Raw genomic sequence first — 21,508 nt, forward strand, 5'->3', positions numbered from 1 at the left:
TTCATGCCTATTAACAACAACCATAATAGGTTATTAATATTATAATTGTTATTAATTTCCGTGAGCTATTTATGCATTATTAATCCGTAATAGGCTGCAGCACAAATCTATTAATAACTATAAGTAATGTATATATCGAGTAATTTCCCATAAAGGGCTTGTCGACTCATCGATTTTGTGGAATCGAGGGAATTGTGTACTATATAGAGAGTATTTGGATCGGTTATGAAAAAAGCACAATGGGTGTTGAAACCTTATTGAGTTTTCTGAACGAAACTCACGTAAATTTTATACGGGTTTCGAGTCGTCAATTGCAAAGTGATTGACTGAATGACTAACTGACTTATTGACTGTCTGACTTGCTGCCCACATGGTCAACATATATTGAGACATCAAGCCAAATGCAACGAATTAGCAAAAACAATTTGCGCAGTGGCAAATCGAGTTAACTGTATTGCTCTCTTTGTCGCTCTCTTCCTGTCTCTCCACCCCTTGCAACACGTCGCAAGCTATTGGCATGCAACTGAGACCCAGAGGAGGGGAAAGAGAACATTTCATAAGTTCCGCTTACAATTGCGACGCATTGTTGTTGGCTGCTTGTTGCCACGTAATTTACCAAATAATTTGCGAAACACTGAAACAGGGGAAACGCCGTCAAAATCACGTCATCAAGCAAATGCCGCCGCATAGACACAAAGCAAAAACAACAAAAAAATATACAACTCGATTGCCAGGTGTAAAAACGTACGCAAAAAAAAAACCGAAAGTAGGCGACGCTCTTTTCCTTCTCTTCCCTTCTTCTATCGGTCTGTCTGCCTTTGGTCTACGTGCGTGCTGCCCAGTTTACCAAACAAAAATTCCAAATGAGCCAAGATCTGACTTCAATTAAAAGCCCCTTTTGTGGGGCGCAGCAACAAATGCAGCTCTGAGTAATGCTCGCTTGCTTATAAATAACTCAAGAGAGCGAACAGTTCAAAAAGAGCGTGAACAGCTGCTCTTCTACGTTCTCTCTCTCTCGCTCTGTTTCGCTCTCTGGCTGAGCGAAGTTGACGATCGATCGTCGGCTGATCGCCTGACAGACTTGAATACCCCCAAAATGTGTGCCGGCCGGCATCTGGCTGCTGTTTCTCTTGTTGTTGTTGTTATTCTTACTGTTGTGGCTATTGCTCTGCTTCTTCTTCTTCTTCGCCTTCGTGTGGCTGCTGCTGTTGTTGTTGCTATTGGAACTGGAACTGGTTTTCACTTGGCAAACAGCACAAGCAAAACGAAGCAACAAAAAAATGTAGAAACAGGCAGCGCCACTGATTTGGCAATGTACAACAAAAACACTACACTTACTCACACTTATACTCACACACACACACACACACGCACACTCAGAAGTTGCTGTGCAAAATATGATAAGCAAAACAAAGGCGGTAGGCAGGCAGACGCAAAAATTGCAGATGAAATGCCAAATTCGGCGCAGGTAAATCAACTACGAGATACCCTTTAGGATACAATTTCAAATAAAGGCATATTTAATAAACTTCAACTTTTACATTTCAGTCATTTGAATGATAAAATCTTTAAAGAAACATTCAAATTATGATATGTAAGCCTCTTTTACCCATAAAAAAATATATACTTTTATGATAAGGTTATAATTAAGAATACTTTAGCTTATTTCTATAACAGTTCATACAATTTGTATTCTAACAAATAAGAAACTTATCGCTTAGTTCTATAATACTTTTATTTTATGTATCACGAAACGTTTCTACTAAATTCTAAAATAGTTCTCACAATTCAATTAAATTTTGGAATTCAAGAAAGATTTTCTATGAATTCTAAAAAAGCTTTTATATTGGTAAAATATTTGATATTTCCTCAATACGTTTTTTTTTTCTTTTTTGATAATCATGACATTTTAGTTCTCATAGCTAAAGAAATTTTTTCAGAAATTTTTAGAATAATTCTAATAGATTTGTCTATTATACCTAAGAGAAGCGTTTTCAATGTCTAATATATCTTTATATTTCTGTCATAAGTTTTGATTGTTATAAATAGTTAGTTTTCCGAATAGATTCATTATATTTTGTCATTTAAGAAACAATTTCTACATTAAAAAAATTAGCTTTATTCTGTTTTACTGTCAATTACAACAGAGTGCTAATCATACCCCATTTATGTCAAGTTAAGAAAGGGTATTAAACAGAACAGCAGCCGCAGTCACAGTCGCTGCGTCGCGACGCCCAAAAAATCAAGTTTCTCAAGACAAAACAAAGTAAAAGCAGCAGCAAAAGCAACAACAACAAAAACAACAACTCATCTGATGATGAGATATTGAGAGAGTTTGGGTATTCGGCCTTTTAGCTGTATTTTTTTCTTACCTTTTTTTGGGTAGTGTTTGAGATACAAATGTCAGGCCAAAGGGGCTGGCAATGGGAAATGAGCAACGAACAGGCAACGGACTCAACAGGCAACAAGCAACTGGCAACTGAGGAACGTGAATATACACGATGATGATTCTACTTCTTGTGGTGCGACAGGACTTTGGGCTGTCCAAGATATTCGAGTGTGTGTGTGTGTGTGCAGATATTGTATCTCGAACATGAGCATAACACCTAATTTGACGCCTCGCATGATAAATGATCCAACAATAAGCCACATATCAAATGGCTAAAAGTCTTTGACTCTGAAACAGGTGTCGCTGCTGCTTCGCAATCGAGTGAGCATGTCAAACAGTTGTCCATCGCTTGCTGATTAAGCATTAAGGGATTAGCGATAATGGATCGACATCCAAAGGAGCAATGAAAGAACAAAGATGGAAACTGCTGCTGGCAATTAAGATACTTAAGATGAAATGTAATATATCTAAAATGATGCATCTTTTACACTCAGTTAAATTCCTTTCACTTTTACAGCATTTGAAAAGTTATTCAGCAAACATTTAATTCATTAATTTCCAGTGCAATTTCCTTAATCGTCCAATCAAATGCGACTTAGCTGCTTCCAAGTAACTCTATCTCTCTCGTATCTTTATTTATATCCGTATCTTTTACGCCTTCTGTGTATCTGCTGCCTCTTGATACATTTATTTGGTTAAGCGACAAGCTATAAAAGACCACAAAAGCTCTTGGCAAACAAAGTTGAACAGGCGTCCAGCACATGCATCTTCACCACCACTAGAAATCATGCTGGCAGCGATAAATTATAACACAAATACACACAAACACACACAGATACATACACACACAGCGACACACCCAGAGAGCTTTGAGATAGTTTGCAGTGTGTGAAACCGACAATGGAAGTGTGTCTAATTATTTGCACATTTGTTGACATGACCGAGAACAAAACCAAAACAACTCAGATTACTTCGAGTAACATTAAGAAATGAACGACTAAGAAATGCCCTATGAAAGTGAAAAAGAACTATTTTTAAAGGGAAGCAAAGGGCAACAAAGATTAATACATTAAAACAAATTATTTTGAAGTGCTACAAACTTAAGTCTTAGCTTAAAAGATCTAAAATTTTTCAAGTATCTTTAAATGCTTTAAATGACTTTTTTTAATCAAGCATTAAACTACATTCTGAATTAATCTTCCCTTTGACTACTTTACCTTTCATAGGGTATCTTTTAATACTCTTTTTTTTTGCACAGCATTAATATACATCATATTAATTTGAATAATTTGAGCTAAAACACAAATAATTGACGCTCAGCTCACAGATGCTGTAATTGCCTTAATTATTTCTTAAAATGGGCAGACAACCAGAATGAAAAAAGTACAAAAAAGACTCAAATTCGACAAATTAGTATCATAATGAAACGCTTAATTAAAATAACAAGCTCGTCATCTGCAGCGGCGACAGCTGACACGCAACAATAGCAACAACAATAACAACAAATGACAAACAAAATGCTTACATTTATTTTAGAATTAAAAAACAACGTTCAGAGGTTCGTGTTATGATTGATGATGGATGCCTCTCCTCCTCCTATTAATAATGAATATAAGTATATCAAAAAAGTAAAAAACATCAGAGTGAACAATTGAAAAGCAGTACAGGAAATTAACGTCATCAGTGGAGTCAAATATTCCCCCCTCCTCTCCTCGCTCTTCTCCCACTTCGAAACTCAACACAGTCATCAAGCAAGTAAATGACAGTTAGTTGGCTTTGACTGACTGCGAGTGTTTGCATTGTTGCGTTTTCATTTCGAATTGTGAATTAATATTATATTTTTCGTGCTATTTGCACAAGCCAACAACAATAACGAGAGCCACAAAGTAGCCATCAAATAATGACCATGGCGCACGCAATGGCCAAGAAAGAAAAGCAAAGAAAAAACAACAACTGTTTTTTTTGGGTGTGGCCAGAGAATCGAATTGGCCGCTTCAATGACTTATCATTTAAGCCATCTTCTGAGCCAGACAAAGGACAGACGACAGACTGGCTTCGTGTTTGTATTTTCTGTATTTTGTGTAGTCTACTTTTGGGCGCACGAACACGCAATTTGAGGATCTCGCGCACTGACATAAACATTTAATGCTTGCAAATAAATAACAACGGCGAAAGCAAAGTCTGCTCAACTGCCAGATACGCTGTAAATGACAGATTGCCGAGGTGATTCTTACACCTCAATTAATGCTTAATGCGCCCACTGGGATTAGGTGGAATAAGGCTGAAGATGAAGTCTAATTTGTTTTAAGCTAGCTAACAAGTTGCTCATTAAAATTGACTTTTGCTGTGAGAGGATTATCAATTAGACAGATTGCTCTTGTCTGTCCATAAATTTATCTTGAAAGCACAAAAATTTTTGCATTCAATACAAACATTCATTTATATAAGATTCGCTTGAGGAATGGATTTATAAATGATAAAAATACTTTAAGAAAAGCTATAAGTATTATTTGAATACTTGTTTACGGGGATTTTAAAATGCTTGTGGAATTAATTTATTTGCCTTCTTCAATGAAAACATGAAAAACTAACAAAAGTTTTTTTTATGCTCTTACAATTTTGTAAACATTTCACAGAAAATAAAAACCAAAGGTTTTCTTTATGTTTCTCCTTTACTTTATGTTCAATCGCTTAAGGAAAAGATTGTTTTCTGTTTCTCAAGAATTAAAAACATAATTCTATAAAGAAAGCTCTGTTATTTTTACAATTTTTGATAAACTTATAATAAATAAAATGAAAAACTTAATCCATTAATATCAAACTTAATACAAAAATAAATATACAAAAGAACTTTGTTGTTTCTAAAATCAAAACTACTATTAAGATATTTATAAATTCAAGAATTTCTTAAAAAAGCTATCAAACTTTAATCGAAATTTAACTAACAAGAAAACTTTGTCATTTTTTGAAACAAAATTACTATCAAACTATCACAAAAACTTGGAAAATACTAAAATGTAATATGAAAAGTAAATTTATAAGAAAATTGTGTTATTTTCAAATTCAAAATGTCAAATTTGTATATAAAACTATTATTCAAATTCAACTTACATTAAAACTTTGCTATTTTTTAAATGAAAATAACTCTGAAACCAATGCAAAATTCAGCATTAAAGCCAAATTTATTTTTCAAACGCAAAATCACATTAAAACTTTGCGCTTAACACAAAAGTATTGACCAAGTATTGATTTTAGTTAACTAAGCCTACTTTAAGCTACTTTGTTCGTTGTTGTTGTTGCTGTTGTTGTTGGTAATCACATTAGTTTTCTCAAACAACTGGAAAAGCTCTATTTAATATTTAACAATAGCTGAGCAGGCAGCACAACCCTTCGGGGTAGCATAAAACGTGGCTACAATTGGCTGGTTCTTTTAATAGCAGCTCTATAAACGCAGCTGACAGTGCGTGTCGCACGTGTGAAGCTAGAAGAGCTCAGAGAATAGAGGAGAAGAGGAAAATATAAAATAAAAAAGGGAAAAATATGCCAAAGGCATTTTGATTTATGCGCAAGGCTGGCGAAAAAAACAAATCCAGCCGAACAAATATTAATAAATTCGCTCACAAATTGAAAAGATAACAAGGTCAACTAAAGAGGGGAGATGAGGGAAGAGGCAACAAAATAGATATATAAATTGTAACTTGGGAATCTTAGTGGACGACATGTCCTGGCATATCCTGTAAATGACGCACACATATGTGGCAGCGACTTATTGTCAGTCGATTTGATTTGGGGCACAAACAGAAAAACTGACAGACAAGACATGCTCACTTCAAAAGTCACTCAAAGAACTCAAAGAACATCACATTCGGTGTCCCTTGGCATCCATCTGCAACGGCTGCGGTCATTTGTACGATGTGACGCCCCCACAATTCCCCAACGCGTTGGGGCAGCAACAGAGGCAGAGAAAGAGACAGAGAGAGCAAAAGTGGCCCACGTGCTCAACGATTTGGATGCATGTGACTTCGTGCTATTATTATTATTATTATTTCGTATTTCGTATTTTCGGCATTTACTGGAAAATTTTCATGACACGCGCGACTGACTCTTTCCCACAGTTTCACTTTTCTATATCTGTCTCACACCATCTCACTCTAGCACGCGGCTCTATCACCAACAACTACAACTACAGAGGCAATAAAATCAATCTATATGCATATACATTGACAAAAATTCATGTGACTTTAAGAGCAAAACACTAAAAAGCCAGGCACTAGGTGAGCAACGAATACTCTGTAAATTGAGTAAGCTAGGATACTTGTGACTAAATCCTTAATTACAATGTAGAAATTGCGAAAAAAGACTTAAGGAAAAATATTAAAATAATTTAATGCGGAATAAAATTAGTTTTTATACCAAGTAATAAAGTTTGAACTAAAAATCTTATTAAAACACTCTTTATTATATTAAAAAAATTTACTAATATCATATTTCAAAATGATATTTTGTATATAGAATTGTTAAGGAATTTATTTTTAAAATTTATAACAATTTTATAAAATTTCATACCTAGCAATTCTTAGAAAATTTTAAAGAATTTTATTCATACCAATTTCTTTTTTTAACCATTTTCGTTTTAAAATATTTTATTCCTACCAATTCTATAAGATTTTCTAAATTTTTAGGAGCAATTCCCTAAAATTTTCTAAATTTGATTGTAGAAAATATTTTAATATGACATTTCTATAATAATTTGTAATAAATATATTAATGAATAAAATTCCATATGTCACTTTATAAAGGAAACTTATGAATTTGACGAAATCATTAATAAAGAAATATTATATTAGGAAATATCATATTTAAAAATGTAGATATCCTAAATAGAATGGCTAGGAATGCAAACAAATAAATAAACTAATCAGACTCCATACATAAAAATATCATTTTAAAAACGAGACTTTCTAAATCTTTCCTTTATTACTAAAACGGAACTAATCAAATCTAACCACCCACTTCTCTAAAACTACTTCCAGGGTATCTATGCACAATAAATTTGACATAAACCTCATACGAATTCCGTTTAATTTTTCTGTGCTTTTCGGCTTTGTGTAAACAAGTTTTATTGAATTGAGCGAAAGACAGAAGCACCAAAAAAAAAAAAAAGAAAAAAATTGGATGACCATTGAGACAAGTGTTGGTGTGTTTAGCTATGGCTGCTGCTGTGAAACTTATAAAAGAAATTATTAAAAGTAAATATATGTCAATGGAAATGGCGTGGGCCAAAACGTTGTCACATGTTGCAAGCGAACAAAAAAACAAGCAAAACACAAATGAAATTAACCAGAAAAAACTGAGCCAGAGGGAAAGGAAAAAAATCCGAGAAAAAAAATTAAAGAATCTCAAGATTTATGCGAGATGCCTTTTTATGCTCGTGGTTTGTCCGGCAATGTTTTGTGTTTTGTGTTTTCGTTTTGTTTTTCCTATTTTTGTCGCCCGATGCTAAGTGCCAAATTATCATTAATAAAAATAGCTTAATCGTACGGAATTTTTGTTTATATTTTTTCATATTCATTTTTTGTAAATTTGCTAAGACAAATTCTATTTCATTTTGACTGCTCTTGAATAGTCTCGAGCTAAGGCCTTGGCATTGCTCCAGCTCACGTAGGCCTGAATAATGACAGACTGAAAGACTGACTGACTGAATGAGTGACAGACTAACTGACAGACTGTAAGCTAGTAAAGTTTTGTATCTTGTTTACAATCCAAATGTGAAGCCTGAACTCCTTTCCACCAAACTGAAATCGAAAGTTACAGTGACAATTCGAAATAAATTTCTTTTTTATTTTATATACTTTTTATTCATAATATTTCTTTAATATATATATAAATAATATTTATAGTATTTTTGATATTAACTCGTTCTATCAATGCGTCACATAAGTAATTTCAGTTTTCTTGCCAAATACGAAATGGAACGGCGCGTTTCTTTATTCGATTAAACATATTTTTGTTAATCTAACAAAATAGTTTATTGCTATGTTCATGACTTTGAGATCCGAACTCATGATGTTTCCACATTAAAAGTGCATATATTTCGCACATAAATTACCCCGAGAGAGATCAGTATGAAATGAAATGAATAATTAAAAGCTTTCTCAAAATGAAATTCACTTTGACGTTCTTTTTAGAGAAGTTCAACTGTGTTTACGTCGCTTATGTCAACATTTATAGAGCCAGCCAATAGCTTTATTTTTATGTCTGGTTGGCGTGTTTTGTTTTTCTTTTTACCTACTCGAGAAATAGAAATACAGTCGCATAACTTCTTCCTCTTCCTCTCGCACTTCCTGCCACAGTCGCTCTGGAGCCACGCATATTTTCAGTTTAATAACTCTATGTCAAGGAATGAGCAAGAAGCAAGGAATTTGTTGGCAACAACTGCTGCTGCTGTCTTCTTGCGTAATTTGCAATTACGCCGAAAAGTTTTAGCCAAAAGACCCGCCACATGGCTGGGAAAAACTATGGATGCTGGTGGAAGCTGCTTGTGGGCGATAAGATAACCAAGGGCATTGACAACGCACAAAAAGGGATAATGCGCCAAATTGTAGATGAAATAAAAGAAATATACGAGCAAACAAACAATGTTCCTTCTATATACACAGAGCAGAAGATTCACTTCCGGGCAACTCCCTAAAAAAAAAAACGAAGGAAAAAAGCAAGAGAAGAGAAAAAGGCAAAAGATAACTGCAATCGCTCTGCCATCAGAATAACTGTAATGCGTAAGGCGTAAGGCGTACACGTGCCCACCCACACCCAATACATACCCAATACCCACTCTCACTCACACTCTCACACTCACACACACACACAGACAGGCAGCCAACAGCTGCCAGAGGCCCACACACAGGTGTCGCTTGGGCTCAGCTCAGCTGTTTTCTGTGGCGCTAGCAAAGGGCGCAGATACAAACAAAAATGTGTTACCCAGGCCCACGGTACGCCAACAGAGACCCGGGCAGCGAGCCGAACACATTACACATTTCACTCAATGCACAGCCTACTTCTAGGCTCAAAAAAAGAGAGTGCAGCCATTCTAAAAGAGAGTGCGAGAGAGCGAACGTGAGAGCAGAGCATGCGGCCTATGCGAGACCTTGAACTCGAAATTTTTTTTGTGTTCGTATCGTTTAGCTTTCGCTTTCGCCTGTCTCTGCCTTCTATGCGCCTTACGCCTGTTTCTGTTATGTAATGCGCTGCAGCTAGAGCGAGAGTGAGTCTAGGAGAGCGTGCGAGCGAGATGACGCCAGCAAGCATTTAAGCTGTGCAAGTGGCGCGGCAAATGAGCAAAACTTTCGCTTTCAGCAGTCAACGACACGGCACGACATCAAAACTGCCTACACACGCACTCAACACAGAGAGAGAGACAGTGAGCAAGAGAGCGCAAGCGAAGAGTGGGCAGCAAAGGAGAGTAAATAGTAGCGTATATATGTGTGCGTCTGTTGTAATACAGAAAAACGCCAAAAATGTGCGACGCAATATTTGCAAAGCAATAAAACATATGATTCCGTGTTTTTGGTTGCTCTTCTCTCGCTTTGTTTTTGTTGTTTTATTGAAACACTATACACAAGAAGCAGGGCTTAATTTGCTTTGTGTAATATGGCAATTGGTAATGGATTTGTTTGTTGACCCTGCAACAACAAACGAAAGAAAAAGGTAGCAAAGGAATGAACCAAACAAAAAATTAAGCGGCCAAATTGTGAAGCGCATATTTATAGCCATAAATTTCCAAGAGGTATGTGTATGTGTGTGAGGCGCCTAAAAATATGCTGTAAAGTATTTCTGTGTTGTGCGTTTCCCTTGCGACGAAATTGAGGCGATAAAGTCATAAACGCCAGAGTTGCCACCCCACCACCCAGAGCCCAAGCACAAATGTTGATAATTTTCTACGTTTCTTTTTTACTTTGCCGTTTCTTGTTTGCACAGCAACTTTAAAAAAACGACCAAGCAGATCTAACTTTCTTCTTCTGGCAACAATTGCGCAACAAAATGCGACAGCAAAAGGCCGCCTGTGGAGTCCCCCAAAAAATGTGAGTTGCCAGGTAGACACACACACACAGAGACGAGTCAGGCAAGGGAATGACTTCCGTTTTGTATGCTGGCCAAAAGCATTGGATGGAGTATGCCGCTTCAATGCCCACAATTTGAGTTGGCCTTTTCCACGACGACGCTTTACCTTCTTTTTCCCACATTACACAGAGAGTTTTTAGCTCTTCGTTCTCAGACCATTCACTTTAATAAGAGCAATGGTCTATTAAACTGGCTCAAATGAGTGCAACGAGTGCAGTGAAGCGACATTAAATAAAGAATATGTTCTTAATAAAGTCATTATATTTCATATTATAGTGAATTCCTAGGTTTAGAATACCATAAGACAGCAAAATCAGACATATGACTTATTAGAATCTAGATTTATAACCCTGAACATTTTTTTAACTAAACTAATTTATCGTATCTCTTAATTATAATGCTTTAAAATTCTTACTACTAACACATTCTTTTATATCCTATCCTTAGAATTATAATATGGCTGAATTTAAAATCAATTTACTTTTATTTGCTAGCTTGAAAAGCAAGTCCATGGTCTCATAGAGTCAATACTCTTTTCAATCTTTTATACTTTCACAATTCCGGCTTTTCTTAAGTTATAATTGCATTCAAGTTTAAGTTTTACTTTAGATTTCCAATAAAAAACAATCAACATTTTAAACAAATTATCTAAATAGAAATACCTTAAAGGGTCTCACGCAGTCAATACTTTAAGGTAACTTCTCCTACTCATTTCTTTCTCTCTTTTTTAAGTGTCAATTACATTGACGTTTATTCAAATATGCGTCGCCAGGATATTTTGACATTGGCTGCCATACACTCTCACTCTCACACACCAACACACACACACTCTCTACACACACACTTTAGTATATATAGCAGCATGTGCGTGTCGTTCTCTGCTGTGCGCTGTGCGTGTGAAAGAGTCCTCAAGTCGAGTTGTGATTTTCAGAGGATTTATCGGGTTTTATTGTGCGTATCAGAAGGCCTTGGCATTTTACCACAGATATGTTAATATCCATGCCGCCCCCCTTAACTTAAGGCGTGGCACACGGCTACGTTCCATAAAGTTTTAAGGCCCTGCTTAAAGAGTTTGCCAACATCCCAAAAAAAACATCGAATTATGAACTTGCACTCAACTCTCAAGAGAGACTTTTGTAATTTCCTTGTGCACATCTTTTTAATATGCCACACAACATATTTTTTGTTGCATAGAAAACAGCGAAATGACAATGCTTAAACATATTTGTTTTGCATTACAAGTGAAACGCATAAATTGCCAAGCATTCTTTTCTCTTTTTTTATATGACACACGCAGGCATAAAAATCTGTTTTTCACGTTTCGCGTATTCCGCAGTTTATGACTCGCACAAACACAAACACACACACAAAACATATTCAAAATATTTTTAAGCGCTAGCTGAAAAAGCTGCGCTATCAGCGTCCGCAACAAGCCAATCAAAATGCAATTTCCGTTCATAAAAAACACATCACATCACATTCTTTTATCAGCGGGACAGGTGGATGGATTGTAAATACAGGTGGATGACAGCATAGATCTGACGGATTCCTATGCTCAACTCTATTTCAATTGCGCCCCTTGAGCAAAAAAAAATAAGGGAAAACATTCAGGCGACAGCTTGTCAGCACTCAATTGGATGTGGGATAGAATATCTAATAACAGTTGTAGATTAATACCTAATGATTAAGACAGTTATGCATTAAAGTTGAAAAAGGGATTGAGATGTGGCAAACGTTTTAGTATTATTTATTATCAAACCTTTATTTGACAGCTTCACAACCTTTCTCTACTTATACAAAAAGAATAGTTCTAAGAATAAATAAACATTTATTAAAACCAATCGATCAAAAAGGAATTGTTTAAGGGACTAATAAACATTTGTGTAACAAAACTAATTATTGAGTTGTCTATGATGTTATTAAATGTAAATAAAATAAAATCTTATGATCTAATAGTTCAAATCACTTTAACAAAGAATAAGTCCTTCTGGCTCATCTCATTACAATAAGGAAACTAATAATAATAACCAACAGTAAAAGTAATCAATAAACTTTTATAAAAACTAATGACTGAGTTGTCTACGATGATAAATAAGAAATTGATATAAAAATGTCATATTAAAACATATTAATACAATTATATAGATTCAGTAAATTCTTCGATTTTGATTTAATTAATAAATGATTGATTTAATAAATGTAAATAAAGTCAAGTATTTTTTCACTATAAAATTTAAAATATTTTCGTTTTGAATATCATGTTATTTTCAATTTAAAGAAATGTTATTTCTAATAAATATAAATAAAATTGAATATTCCTTCATTTTTAATTTTATGGTATTCCTATTTAAATATATGAATAAAATTAAACATTCTTTCTTTTTCAATTTCATGCTATTTCTATTTAAATAGAATTTCTATTCTATTATTCTATCTATCTATTCTTGGAATAGTTGTATTCAATAATAATTTACAAGTAAATTGATTCTCTAAGTAGAGTTCTCTTTACTCTAGGGACTCGCCACGTCGATCACTTCCTGGCTAGCCCGCATTTTACTTGTTATTCAGCCCGTTTGTTGTTGTTGTTCTTATTCACATCTAATCAAAATGCAAAACAAGCTGATTTGGCTCAGGTTCCCCAGCTGAGCAATGGCTGTGGCTTCAGCTGCTTTTGTTGCACACGCCGTCTATGAATTTGTCATTTTCGTTTGACTGCTAAACGAATTACGCGCCCACCCATTATGCGTTACGTATACGCACCGTTGACTGTCGACAGTCGTCGCTTTTTGGCCAACGACGACGACTGTCACAAGTTCATCAAAATAGAATCAGCTGCGTCGCTGATAAAGCAAACATTTAAGTACATACACATAAATATAAACTCGAACCCCACAACACACACACACACACAACAAAGAGCGACATTGTCGCCTAAAAGGCTGCTACATTATGAATGCCACCGAGCCTCGAGGCGGAGGACAAAGCGTGAGTCGTGAGTGAGCTGGAAGAGTGCGCAAAAAAAGCTGCTCAAATTTATGTTGCAGATTTTTATAATTCCTAATAAATGTTAAGTAGTAAAACAAAGCATTGCTCATCATATTAAACAACTCAATTTATTTAAACATTTACTAATTGTCGTGAGTCACGCGTGCTTCGCAAATCACGCAGCCAGCACAGAAATTGCGTTTACCCTCAAAAAACAACCACAAATGAAGAGCAGGGCACAAAATACACGTGGCACAAATGAAATTCCAACAGCAAAAGCAAAACTTTTAGGCACGAAACGCTCCAGGAAACTGCTGAGTGAAAAGCCGAGAGAGAAAAAGAGAGGAAAGAGAGAGAGGGGGGAAAGTGGAAGAGCTTGGTGAGGTGTTGACTGAAAGCCTGTCCAACTCGTTTGGCTCTAATTCGTCGGCTCACACGTGTGTAAAATACGCCAGCGAGGACGTTAGTAAATAAAGCAAAATGGCAGCGTCGAAGCTCAAAATGTTGTCAAAGAGTTAGAGTGTATAATATATAAATTCACTGTTATATATAAAATCACTGTTAATGCTGCACCGGAAACGCACAAATATTTCCTGCTTTGGGATCGAGCACTTTTTTGGCCAAATAAGTTATTCACTTAGCCATATTAATAATTCAGTTTAAATGGCAATTTCAATTGCATATCTCCGCATATTACGCATACGCCACGTGTCTAGCGAGAGCTGCTAAACAAAATCACAATGCACCATTTGAAGATAGCAGCGAAAAACAACGATTATCGATTTAGATTAAAGCACATTTTATCGCTGGCAACGATAATGACTGAATGATAATTTTTGATAAACAAAAACAACATTCATAAATTTAGCATTTAAAGAGCTCTTCAATCGCAAGCTGCTAATGAGAGTCGAACTACTTAATAAGCAACCCTCGCACACAAATATTTTACTTTTTTGAGGTAGGAGCATAAAGAAAAAGAACACGAGCCGTTGTACGTGACTAGATAAGCCTATTAGGCGCTGGGCATTTTTATCGTATTCTTCTTTTTTTGGCGTTGTTGTTGTTGTGGTCCTTTACGGCTAGTTGGCAAATCATATAGCATGCAATTCGACAGGATATCCCATTGGCGAAAGAAGCTCAATCCCAGCACGACGGCTGCCTTTGGCATCGTAATTGTGTTGGCCATAAATCTTAAGTCTGCGTGGCGCGTATTTTGGCTTATTGCGCTGATCCCTCAGTTACATTATTTGAACGAACGAAATTAAAGAGATACGCGCGTTAATACAAAACCGTTGTCGTTGTCCTGTCTCTTCTCTATAAAATCGATTTTGATTCGAGAATGTAACGCAGGCAATTAAGGTCAATGCTGTGCTTTGTTGTTGGACTTTGATGGGTCGTAACTACCTCAACTTTTTCAATTTGCTTTGTTGTGTCCGTTCGCTCCACGTTAAACAACTGACCAAACTTATCGCTTGGAAAGAAATCGAAATTAGCCCCCGCTCCATAGAAAAAGGGACACAGTCAGCAGGAGGCAGAAGGCAGACAGGAAGCAGGAAACAGAAGGAAGTCCAAGTCGTGGGTGTGACACAGAAAAAACCTTCGATAAAAAATTCAAATAGCAAGAAAACCCTGGCCAAATTTTTACTTTGTTGTTGCGCCAAAGGCAACGACGACAACCAACATTTGTGCAATGAAGGATAACAAGAAACAAGAGCTGCAGTCGAGTGTATTCGACTATGAGATACCCGCTAGTCATTTTGAATAAAAGTAAATGCAGCAAAAATATTGAAAATATACCAAATGTTATATTTGGTTTATTGATATAGTACAACATTCAATAATATACTTTAGAGTGAAATACAGAGCAGTATTAATTTCAAAAAATACCGAATTAATATACCACAAAAATACTGAAAATATACCAAGGGCAATAATTGGTATATTGTTATAGGACTAACTTGAAAATATACTTTAAAGTAAAAAAAACAGAGCAGTATTAATTTCAAAATATACCAAATGAATATACCGCAAGAATACTAAAAATATACTATAAGATACTTTGATATATTGGTATAAAACTACATTCAAAATATAGTTTAGAGTGTAAATCATTTTAAGATATACCAAATTAATATACTATAAAAATACTAAATTTATACCATATTACACTTGGTATATTAATACAGTACAGTACAGCAAAGTAAGTTATAATACCCTTCCACCCTAAGCGTAGCGGGTAAAAAAAAAGGATACGAAAAAAATTCCACTGACCAACACAATTTAAATTCTATATTGAACTTGTATATCATACGCCACGTGGTACAAAAGCTTCTCCCACTTTGCGGTCTTCGACAGCCTCTGCATAATTAACAAAATTGATTGCAAATCTTAAAGGCAGCCGAAGGCAACTCTTTAATTAAATTAAATGGATTTCCTTTAGAGTTTATGGCCAAGGCGACAATAAAAATAAGTTTTTATTGCCACCGCAAGGGGAAAAAAATGTATACAATGCTTTTTTTTTTGCCTACTTTAATTTATTGTTTTAATTTTTAGTCTCGCTGTTGCCACAAAATTGCCGCCTGCTGCTGTCAACGCATAAGGACTTGTTTTTTGTATGTTTCTCGCTTTTTTCTAAGGGTGGAAACTTTGGGTAAAAGTGTTAAGAACTCGTGTAAATTCCATTAAAAAAAATTTTACTAGGCCTACGCTCTCAAAGTTCTCAGTTCTCAGTGCCAAATGCGATAAATCAGCACAGCAACAACAACAGCTACAACAATGGCAATTAAAGGCAACTTTGAGACGCCCAAAAATTATGCAAGACGCGCGCTATAAATATGCAAATTTTCTAGCCTCCGCTTAAACTAATCAATGTTAATTAGCTCGAGCTCTAGCTGGAGCCTGACAATTTCGGTACTCGAGCCTTTCCTCATTTCCGTTGCATAATTTGCGGCTTTAAGGCAAATGCTCAAGCTCTGTTGTTTTATAATTAAATTCATGGCAAAAATATAACAAAAACATAGTTAAGAGAGCATTACGCATCAGCTCAAAGAAAAGAAGAAAAAGCAAATCGATGGCCTTGACTCGCTGCCAAACTCATTAGCCAGAAAGAAGGCAGAAGGTTAAAAGTTAAACGAATCATTTACTTAGTTACAAATATGTCACATTACATGCTGCTGCGACGAGAAAATGAAAATAAACCTGACGTCGTTCTCTTATTTACCTGCGCAGCAGCAACAAAAAGTAATAAAATCAAATAGCAGCAGGCAGAAAAACCTAACCCCAAGCACTTAACCCAATCGAATGCCAAATAAATTGAAAACTTTTTGGCAAACGGCAAAGAGAATTTTTCATGCTATTTCTGTTTGCTGTTCATGATGATGCCCGAGACTGAGGCTGAACGCTGATTAAACAAATATTTGATTGAATCAGAATCAGAGAGAAAAACGGAAAATCGACCGACAACAACAAATAATTGTAACTAACCACGAAGGCACGTGGTCATCATTTGTCAATAAAATTATATTTCAAGCACTCGGCATGACATCAACTTGAACACAGCAACAGCAATTAAAAACAAATTTTCCAAACGACGGGGAAAAGAGTGATGGAGAAACACGACAACAAACCGGAAACAAACGAAAAACAATGCACAAATATTTGCTCATTTACGCTTAATTTAAGTAAGTATACAAATAAAATTATTTAATGATTACTTACCGCGCTGAAATAAAAGAAAATGGGAAGGGGAAGGGGAAAAAAGGGAGAATCCAACTACAACTTCAAATGCGATTGATTAAGGTAATTGAGAATAGAAATTGTTAACTACAACTTGAATACTTGATTGATTCATGAAATTGAGAATAGAATGTTGATTAGGTAAAACTTGCAAAGTGCTGCTTAACTTTTTACTCATTGAATCAAATAACTTTGCGCTGAATTACAGGCTCATAACTCAGTTGAGTTCATCACAAAACTTGTCGAGTGACATTATTTAATTTTATTATACATGGATGTAAATAAAGACAACAACATAAAAGGCAGCATTTTACGCAGATAAAGGACACGTGCACATGAGACACACACGCATACATATGAAAAGCTTTTCAAAAACAGACGAAACGCATTGTACTTTATATATATTTCTTTTTTTTACTTTATATATATTTTTGCTGTGCGTCATTATGAAAGGCTCACGCCCCTTACACGCCTCTCCTCTCCGCTTCACTCTCTTTGCAGTTCATTGAAGCACAGCGACTGCGGAAGCTGTTGTTGGATTGCTTTTGGATTGGGGGAAGAATATTTTGCTCGTTGGAGTTGGGTTGGCGGCTGTTTAAACATTTTCAACGGGAAATTAAATTCGCTTGATTAATAAATAAATTGCGGCAACAAATTACCGTATTCATCAGCATTTAATTAAAAGATAAAAATGCTGAGCAACCACCACCCCACCCAAGAAAACCCGCATGTAATGAGCAAATATTTGGCATTGTTTCCTTCCTCCAATTCAAGACTCATTACCAAACAAGTAGATCTCTGTAGTAAGGGTGTTAAGAGTTAGTTAAGAGTGTAAACGAGTCGACTCACCTAATGACATAGTTGACGCAGACAACACTCTGCGGCTTCAGCTTATCGTAGACAATCGTTGCCTGAGTCACGATCCAGCAATAGCCACCGCATTTGGCCAGAAAACGATAGCGACAGGTCTCGCCCTGACCCTTGCTCAGCACTGCAAAGAAAATGAATTTAAAAATGTGCGAATTAGAATTAGTTTTGCAAATACAGCACAAAATATTGGTAAACAAATCAAATTACATCAGCAACTGCGGCTGCGGCTGCGACAATCAAATAACAGCCATAACAATTGAAACTGTTTTGCGGTTGATGCGAGTTTCGATTTTTTTTACTGCTCTTCTCATTTTGATTTTCATATGCCAACAAATTTGCAACAACATCGATAATATCTTAAAATCAGGGTTGGATGTTGGAGTACTTTAAGTTTGAGCAAAATGCGTTGAAAGTTCTTTACAAAATTAAATAAATAAATGTTGAATTATTAACTATAGAAAGAGTCTAAATAATGTCATCTATATTATAATCAAGTTTGGCAAATAAATTCGAGAAATATGCATCAAAAAATATACATAAAATTGTAAACCAAAATCAGCATTATTCTCAACACTCAGTCTTCTTAACAGAATTCTTCCAAACTTCACTCCCTATTTATAAGTCATTAACAAAATTATCAGCTAAAGAAATCCCTAATAGCAGCATCTAAATTATTCCTAATCTTTACCCTTTTAAGCTGCCTATTTATATTTATTTAATGCTTTATGCTTTATTGTAGTCATTCAATAAAATTAATATTCTAATTCAAATTTAACTTAATTCATAAAAATTTATTTCCCTCTATTTTCCGCTCAACTTTTAGCCAACCCTGGCATTGGTTTTTCGCTGAAAAATCTTTTGCGAAATCTCAAGTCAAGTATCGGATGACGGTGTCAAATGCGTTCAAGCATAAAAATTAAATAATAGCAACCACAGAGAGACACACACACACACACACACACGATGTGGTTGTCTCACAATTTGCTCACTGCGAATTTATTGCTTAATTTGACTGAGTTGAACACATGCTTATAGGGTATAAACACGAGCACATTTTCTCCGTTGCCAAGCAAATTGCGTCGACATCAAGTCGATTTTAATTAAAAACCGCCCAAAAATGAAATGAAACGAAATCAAATCAATACATATAGAGAAGAAAGAGAAAGAGAGCAGATATTATAGCTTCGGGCAAAGAAGTAAACTCTCATATTTATATGAAACGAGTGTGTGTATATAATTCTTTTACAAGGACACTTTTCTTTTTCCTTCCACGTTTTTTTTCTGCTGTTAGCTCAATAAAAATTTAATGCGCTCCAAGCACAACAAGGACATAAAAACGCACGTGGCCCTGATTCTGATGAAAATTCATAACCTGCCAGGACACAAGAGAGTATTCTTTGGGTGCTTAGGATAAAGCAATTGAAATTCATGATACTTTTCATATACAATATATATTTTTTTCTCGCTGTCCACGCGAACGCAGCTTTCGCGTTTTATTGGACAACTTTCCATGGGCAAGCAGCTCACATAATTTTCCCAAAGCCTAATTACAGGTGCACAGGTGCACAGAAATACATCCTTAAATGTTTTAGCTACTCATTAAAAATAAGCAGAAAATATAAAATAAAATAAAAACAACTTGGCTGCTGCGTCTATCCGACTTTTTGGCATCTATTTAGAAATATTTTAGATAGCGCGGCGAGTGTGGGAGTAAATACATTTTATATCTATATCTATATATCACGCTGTGTTGTGTGTGCACTCAGTCATTCATTCAGTTAATTTAAAATCATCAGCAGAAAATTAGTTTTTCTATTGTGCGAGCGCTTTCGTCGAGGCTTAGTGACCACCACAACGCACAGTGGTGCCAATTATATTTGCAAGCCAACAATTAAGATTAAGATTTAGTTTGAATATTCCTTAATTATTCCTGACAGTTCTAATTAGCAGTATTCTTTAAAATCATTCTCATAATTTATTTTCATTGCAAATTTCAATATAAAAAAATTACAAATCTTTTTGCATGGACAAATTTTTCTAGTTTTTAGTTAAATAACACAAAATGTTTTTAGAAATCTTAATCAAAATGTATTGTATTATTGAAAAAACTTTTTCCCTCTTGTAAGAATTATTATCAAAAATCTTCTTCGAAATCATATCACTAAAATTTCAGAATGATTTGAAGACTATTTTTTACTCTTATTAAATACGAGTTTTTATAGCGAATACTATTAGAAATCGTTTTTAAAATCATATACATTAGAATTATTGGAAAACTTTTTGCCAATTTCATAAGAAATATTATATCACAAAATTGCAGAAAGATTTAATTATTTTTCATGGCGCATAATATTAAAAATCTTATTATATGTCATATTAAACAATTTTATTATAATTGGAAAACTTGTTCATACTTATATTGGATACGATCTTCATAATGAATAGGATTAGAAATCTTTATAGCACATATGTACTTGAAATTATTAAAAAACTTTTCAAAGAAATATAAGAAATCATTGTAAAAATCTTATTACAAAATTTCAGTATTATTTTTATTCCATTATTATTAAAAATCTCACTACAAAATTTCAGTACTATTTCAATTCTCAAAATCGCACCACAAACTTTAATTATGGTTGAAGTCACGCTTTAGCTACAGATTCCTCACTTTCGATTATGTTAATCAGCGTAATTAGCAGCAACTTTCTGTGTCATTTAAGGCGTCGCCCAATTCATTTCGATGACTTTCAAAGTACAGAACTTTCGGCTAACTAACAACTATTAATGAGTTGTTATAGTTTTTTGCGGGTTTCAGTCGAAACAACAGCATGTTAGCTCCAAGACTGTTCAGTTTATTAACACTTTGCCTGCTGCACGAATTGAGCACTGCTCATTGGCAATATTACGACATTGGATTTATTTACAACTTTACAAAGAATTTGCATGAAAAACAAAAACTGCAAAATTTCGTTACGATTGCCAGCGAAAGACAGCTGATAAAAACAGCAGAACCGCATAATATGAAATTCTCATTAGAGCGCACTTTAATGGAGAATCTTCAAATGCCGCTCGTCATTTGGGGCAGTCAAAAGAATGTGACTTTGCTCAACACTTTGACAGGAAATACTTTGGTACTAGCGAGCATTGCCCACTTTTCACCTGAAGCTGAACCTTTTCTGGAATTAATCGAAACATTACTGTATGGAAAACATGAACTTAGAGTGCTCTTCTTTAAGAAGAAGCTCTGCAAAGAGCATCCGACTGAAGAGCAGCTGAAAGAATTCTTCAAGTGGTGCTGGAAACGCAATTTTATCAATGCAGCCTTGACTTTTCAGTGGATTAATCACGACAATGGTGAGGTAATGAATGAACTCTATACGTATTCGCCATTTCCCCAGTTGAGAGTGCTGA

At 35.1% G+C, this 21,508-nt stretch overlaps 1 protein-coding gene across 2 annotated transcripts in view; it reads right to left on the reverse strand.

The window, feature by feature from the left end:
* The window catches only part of LOC117575302 (protein similar), a 90,833-nt gene that overhangs the window by 31,383 nt on the left and 37,942 nt on the right, over window positions 1–21,508 (reverse strand). For both annotated transcript variants that reach the window (XM_034259454.2, XM_034259453.2), the window contains exon 7: window positions 18,077–18,218. In XM_034259454.2, the coding sequence (XP_034115345.1) occupies window positions 18,077–18,218 (142 nt within the window). The remainder of the gene's footprint in view (window positions 1–18,076; window positions 18,219–21,508) is intronic.

Source organism: Drosophila albomicans, chromosome 2R, assembly GCF_009650485.2.
Source record: "Drosophila albomicans strain 15112-1751.03 chromosome 2R, ASM965048v2, whole genome shotgun sequence".
NCBI lineage: Eukaryota > Metazoa > Arthropoda > Insecta > Diptera > Drosophilidae > Drosophila > Drosophila albomicans.